This window comes from Trachymyrmex cornetzi, unplaced genomic scaffold, assembly GCF_001594075.2.
Source record: "Trachymyrmex cornetzi isolate Tcor2-1 unplaced genomic scaffold, Tcor1.1 scaffold277, whole genome shotgun sequence".
Lineage (NCBI taxonomy): Eukaryota > Metazoa > Arthropoda > Insecta > Hymenoptera > Formicidae > Trachymyrmex > Trachymyrmex cornetzi.
Window position 1 is genome coordinate 38,851 of NW_017297449.1, and position 6,360 is coordinate 45,210.

At 32.0% G+C, this 6,360-nt stretch overlaps 2 protein-coding genes across 2 annotated transcripts; one reads left to right on the top strand and one right to left on the bottom strand.

Moving 5' to 3' along the window:
* The first annotated feature begins 565 nt into the window (after positions 1-565).
* On the top strand, positions 566-1,963 carry Aprt (adenine phosphoribosyltransferase). The gene is made up of 4 exons (XM_018508956.1): positions 566-778; positions 1,310-1,541; positions 1,620-1,698; positions 1,786-1,963. Exons 1-4 carry the CDS (start codon positions 696-698, stop codon positions 1,923-1,925), a joined length of 534 nt encoding a protein of 177 aa, XP_018364458.1. The 5' UTR covers positions 566-695; the 3' UTR covers positions 1,926-1,963.
* A 470-nt stretch (positions 1,964-2,433) lies between these two features.
* LOC108762125 (TBC1 domain family member 31) lies at positions 2,434-5,098 on the bottom strand. The gene is made up of 4 exons (XM_018508954.1): positions 3,695-5,098; positions 3,149-3,618; positions 2,858-3,078; positions 2,434-2,730 (listed from the first exon to the last, which is right to left on the bottom strand). The coding sequence occupies exons 1-4, from the start codon at positions 5,060-5,062 to the stop codon at positions 2,462-2,464; spliced, it is 2,328 nt and encodes a 775-aa protein (XP_018364456.1). The 5' UTR covers positions 5,063-5,098; the 3' UTR covers positions 2,434-2,461.
* Between the last annotated feature and the right edge of the window lie 1,262 nt (positions 5,099-6,360).

Consider the following 6,360-nt stretch of genomic DNA (forward strand, 5'->3'; position numbering starts at 1 on the left):
CCAATCACAGTAGAGACCGTAAGGCCAGTAGCGAATCCAATGTTACGATTTCCTTACTGATTATGTCTTACGGATCTACGTTTTTCTGTGCTCCCGGCTTTAGACGGGACGGATTTCTGACGCATACGCGTCCAATGTAGCTTCAGTAACGTACCGGTCACTAATAAATAGGAGATCAATAATCGCCTATGTAAAATTTTTTCAAAAATGTTGAAAATTTTAATATATTTTACATATGTAAAATTATATATATTTATATGTATGTATACATATGTAAAATATGTAAAATATATTAAAATTTTCAACATTTTTGAAAAAATTTTACATAGGCGATTATTGATCTCCTATTTATTAGTGACCGGTACGTTACTGAAGCTACATTGGACGCGCATGCGTTAGAAATCTGTTCCGTTAACAACACTGGCAGGCAGTAGTGACGTCGGCCACCTGTATGCAGGCAGGATGCACATGGTTTGACGCACGTTAAAAGAATAATCTTTTTTTTTTATCTGTCAGTATCAATATTTTTATTTACCATCGTTAAAAGTGCCTTATCAAAATAATTTTAAAAAATTATAAATTATTAACAAATTAATATCTATTTCTAATATATCTAAGATTATCAGTTATATTGGCAAATTTTATATTATTAGTGCTACCATCACTTTAAATTACTAAATTGTACAATTATTACGATGGACAAGAACGATAAATTGCAGATACTAAAAAATGCTATAAAGAGTTATCCCGACTTTCCCGAACCTGGAATCATTTTCCGGTAAATGGATAAGAAGAGCTTAAAATTAACAATAGATCAAGGATTAATTTGATCCTACTATACTCACATTTATTATATTATATAAATTATTCAACGTAGAGGTTAATAATGGTTAAAAACTTATAAACAGAAGTTAAAAAAGGAGCATACAGCCAATACGTTGGTTGTTTGTTGCGATGTATAATATATTTAAAATAATCTTTACAAATTGAAAATCATAAATGTTTCGGCCGATATTCGGCCTTCGTCAATATGTTCTACTATACAATAATTGAGTCAGAAATTAAGTAAAAAATTCGTATTAAAATAAAAGAATAAATCTCATTATGGTATACCATGGTCATTAAATGTAACAAGTTGATTGTATGAATTCATCTGAAGTTCTTGTAAATACAAGAAGACCGAAACGTTTATGATTTTCAATTTGTAAAGATTATTTTAAATATATTATAATACATCGCAACAAACACAACCGGCGTATTGGCTGTATGCTCCTTTTTTAATTTCTGTTTATAAATTATTCACTTTCAGAGACATATTTGGCGTGTTTAATAATATCGTAGCATTACGAGCAATGAAAGATTTAATTATGGAGCATATTTTATTTCTCGAAGTCGATTTAGTTGTAGGATTGGATTCACGTGGCTTCCTCTTCGGTCCTATAATTTCCATGGAATTGGATAAGCCTTTTTTGCCCATTAGAAAAAAGGGTAAACTTCCAGGCAAAGTCATCCAACAGAAGTATACATTAGAATATGGAGAAGTATATCCTAAATCTAAACAATATTGATTATATATCAATTGTTTTTCATATATAAATAAATTGCCTTTATTTGTACAGGCCACGTTTGAATTACAAACAGAATTTATTAATAAAGGAACTAGAGTACTAATTGTTGACGATTTATTGGCAACTGGAGGTAAAATAAAATTACATTACAATGAATTATATATTGTTTTAGAATTTATCAATGAGAGTAACATAAATAAATATTTATTATTTAAAGGTACTATGGCTGCAGCAGTGCATTTAATAAAATCAACAGGTGCTAATATAATTGAATGTATAGTAATAATGGAGTTAACTTTGTTGAAAGGTAGAGATAAGGTCGGTGTTCCTGTTCATTCTTTCATTCAATATGATTAGCAAATTTTATATATATATATACATATATATATATTTGCAAGTACAAATATTCGAACAATACAGATAATCAATGTAAAATTATGTACTTTTAACAATGCAACAAGATGCATATATATTCTTAGATTATGTATTCTTGTCACATTAAAATATTTTTTTATACATAATGTGTATATACCTATATAAATATATGTATATATACAGAGTATGCTCGACCTGGGTTTCTCGTCAGCAGGTAAAGCGGACTGAACTGAGTCAAAAAGTCTTCTATCTGTTCACAAGAGAGGATCCCATAGATCGGAGATACCCTATATATGTATATATATATATATCATGCATATAATTTTTTATGTATTGCCTATTATATAATGTACAATTTGTAAATATAATGATTTGTAAAAAGTATAGGTACAAATAAATTTTGTCACAAGAAATGTATATAATTATAATATAATTAAAATATATTTCTATTGTACAATTGTATTAAAATTTTATTTTGCTAAAACTCTTAGCAACTTTAATTAATATCCATCCTCGAGCTATCTCAGCGAATCTAAGAAATTTTGTACTTCACACTCGAGCTTTGTTACATCTTGTTGCAATTTTTTATAATTTCTTGAATTAGCATCTTTATTCGAAACTATTTCTTCTACAATCTTGCAATTATTACACTCTTGTTTCCTTTCAGATTTCTTCTCAGAATTTTTATTCAAATGAAAACAGAATTTTTCTTTTTCTGCATATGGTAACAAGGTCTGCCATTTCCAATTTAAATTATTAATATGTTCTTGAAAGCATTTCTGTACCTCTGAAATATGAATAATTAATTATTTCTTTGTAATATTTACAATTTGACTAAATTTATGAAATTAGGATATTACTGAAAATATATATAACGAATTAAAGAAAAAAAATGTAGATTGAATATATTTTACCATTTAGTCTTGCTTCATGAATTTGCCTTGCAAAAGCTTCAGCCTCTGCATGTAATCTTCTCTTTTCAAAATCTGCAATCCTACAATTATATTCTTGCAACTTTTGTTCTTGCATTTTTAATTTTTCCAAATCTACAAGATCTTCAGTAAGAAATTTTGGATATTCTTTTAATATAAATGAAGGATAGGGTCCGCTATGATTTAATTGTAATAGCTTATTCCTGAAATAATTTTAAATATTAGTACTAACATATATACGTAATCAATTTTTGTGATATTAGAATGTATTACCTCAAATAATAATTAGGATGTACTCGTTTTGATATCTTCTGATCTAGCTTTCTCGCGATCTTTAACAAATCCTTGGCTCTAATATGACTTTGAGTGTTATAAAACGCTTTGATATCTTCAGATGACTTTAATAAAGAAATTATATTTTCTTTCAAAAAAATATTATATGCAACAACACACATCAATAACAGAGAAGGTTTTTGGAAAGATATTAAATGATCCCACAAAATCAGCCACTCGTCTCCTGACAATATTTCGCTCATTGCAGTTTGAAGTAATGGCCATGCATATTCTCTACTTGTGATTCCATGTTCGCAAAAGATGTTCAATAATATAGGATCAGCTTCTAGAAGGATATTCTCAATAATCCCCAAAATATTCAATGGTGGCAAAGGATGGTATTCAAACCACTTTTGGCAATAGTTTAGTAATATACTTAAAATTAACTCAAAGGCAAGTAAGGGATCTTTCTGAAACAAATAAATATATCTTACTTTGCATTTTAAGCTAAACAAAATATCTGTCTAAAATAAAATAAGAAGATACCTGAAATGTCATAAGAAATGGAAAAATTAAGTTGGGAAGAAATAGACACTGTATTAGAAGAGGACACCATTGCAACAAGCAATCTATTGTCATGGCTAGCAACGATGCTTTGCTTTTATCTGCCAAGGGAAGACTTCTTAAAGTATTCAATGCAAATCTTTCATGTGTTACCTTACTTGTTAAGGCAATATATGCGTTTTTATTAGCTGGTAATTTTAAAATAGTGGACCAGATTAATGTACGATATTTTTCTGGATATTCTCCAAATTCTTTCAAAATAGGCATCAATCGTTTCGTACTTAATTCTTGCTTCATACTTCGTCTAACGCATTCCAAATGATCACTTATTTTGTGCGCGTGTACTCTGTATGGTTTTGACAATCCGTTAGGTTGAAGACATTTTTTTGAAATTATTTTGTCTGTGTGCATTATGTTTAAACATTCTTCCTGATCTATGTATGCTATATATCTACCAGTAGATGAAATTACAAATTTTTTAATCATATCAATAGAGATAGGTATCTCAAGAAAAGTTAATGCATTTATGTCACAAAATTGAAGCATGTTTTTCGAGGATAGAAATGCAAGGATTTTATTTGCTCCACCATCTAATGGACATGGAACGACAGATAATTGTTTTGCTTCAACAAAATTATTAGGCAAACAAAGTTTCCTTGATAAACTCCAATCATATGTATTAAGAATGCTTATGTTTCTTGTACCACCCATTATCATAGCTCTTCCATCTTTCGTAAAAATAAAATCTTTGATATAACGTATCCCAAATATCTTTGTATCGATTTTAGTATCCTTATGCAACTGTCTGAATGACCAAGCCTGCATAGTGTCATTGTGATATAACACGACGATATGACCCACATTGGAGAAGGCAGCTTTCTTAATAACATTCTTTACCCTAACATTTAATTGATGAACTTTATTATAAGAGTTTAGGTCCCATATTATTACTTCGTTTCGAGAGCTTGTCAGACAATGATGTTTATAAAAGGAAACATGTGTGGGTGCTAATTTGTGACCAGTTAACAAGGAAAATTTGTCGATATCCGTACAAAGCTTCCAAATCTTTATGTCACCGGTATCAAGCCCTATCAATATTTCCTCTGTACATATAGGATTAAATGCTAGAAAAGTAGGTCGCCCGATTTTTCCTAATATTTTATAACATGGAACATCTCCAGACAATTCAATATAATGTAAGTATCCTTTGGTGTCTCCTACAATCAGATATTCTTCGTCGTGATTGAAAGACATTTGTATAAGACAATATTTTTTCTTGACATTATTTGTAGGTGCATATTTGTAACAATCGTTACTTTTGATTAATTTATTCCAGCCACTATAATACATAATACAAACACGTAATCATGAGCAAAGTCAAAAACAATTATCCTAATTTCTTCAAAGATCTTTTTGAATATATATTTGTTTTATATTTTCATCAATTGTCCACTCTCTTCTTTTTCAATCGTGTAAAATAACATTTGTCTCAGATTAATAACGTAATATATATTTTATGCAATATGTGATAATTTATATCTAGTTGTGTATGTCAATAACAATCAATAGCGTCAAAAAAATAAACAGTTGTTCACACAGAAACTACATTGACAGAAACCGGTATGTTTAGAGACCTAACCTAACAATACCGACACCAACCGACACAGTAGTGGGTGCTTTCCAGCAAGGGACACAGTCAGACACAGTGTAACACAGCGAATCATACGTCCTTGTTGTTTGCTTACGTTAAACAAGGATGAAACGATTCACTTGTGTTAAGCTCCAGACACAATGCGAAGGAATAGCGATAGCGATAGAAATAACACGATTTCAACCTATCAGAAATCAGATACACTGGATTATACAGTTTCTGATAGGTTGAAATCGTGTTATTTCTATCGCTATCGTTATTCCTTCGCATTGTGTCTGGGGCTTCAGGCCGATATTTCATTTATGCGTTTTTGTCGTACGACAAGCTTTTCTTGCGTGTTGATTGGCTATAGGATAGAGAGATCCAAGGACCTCTCTGTCTTGCACACATTTGTCGTACGACAAAAACGCACAAATGAAATATCGGCCTCACACTGTGTTTGATTGTGTCCTTGCTGGAAAGCACCCAGTGTCGTTATCATTAAGCTGGAAACACAATACACACAGGCAATAGGCACAGGCAACAGGGAATAACGAGCCGTCCAATCAGAGCTCTGGGATATAAAGTTACATGGAAGGGTGTTACGTCTCGAGGGAGCACCGGCCGACCTCCGATATCGGCGCTATCCTGAGGCTATGGTGGGATGCTACTTCGCGTTTCGAGCGATAAAATTTCCGCGATGAGACTTGTCCAGCCCACCGATTGGCTACAGTCGGACGCTAGATATCGCGACTATGGTTGGTTCCGTTTCGATCCACGGGCTTTCTCCCGTCTCCTCTAAGGGTGGAGTCCCATGAAGCGTGTTTGCCGCGTATCGTGTAACCGCGTAACCAATCAATAATCAGTAAAACGCGAAATCACAACAGCGAATCGCTTCTGATTGGTTACGCGGTTACGCGATACGTGGTAAATACACCTCATGGGACTCCAGCCTCATAGTGTTTTCGATTGGGGTGCACTGGCTGCACTCAGTGTCAAGAGCGTGTTCGATTGGCAG

Excerpts from the sequence above, each read along its gene's own strand:
- Aprt (XM_018508956.1), top strand. The coding sequence starts at position 696 with ATGGACAAGAACGATAAATTGCAGATACTAAAAAATGCTATAAAGAGT. Across the intron at positions 779-1,309 it reads GAACCTGGAATCATTTTCCG|AGACATATTTGGCGTGTTTA; the intron begins GTAAATGGATAA and ends ATTCACTTTCAG. Across the intron at positions 1,542-1,619 it reads ATACATTAGAATATGGAGAA|GCCACGTTTGAATTACAAAC; the intron begins GTATATCCTAAA and ends TTATTTGTACAG.
- LOC108762125 (XM_018508954.1), bottom strand. The coding sequence starts at position 5,062 with ATGTATTATAGTGGCTGGAATAAATTAATCAAAAGTAACGATTGTTAC. Across the intron at positions 3,079-3,148 it reads CATCCTAATTATTATTTGAG|GAATAAGCTATTACAATTAA; the intron begins GTAATACATTCT and ends AAATTATTTCAG. Across the intron at positions 2,731-2,857 it reads TCATGAAGCAAGACTAAATG|AGGTACAGAAATGCTTTCAA; the intron begins GTAAAATATATT and ends TTCATATTTCAG.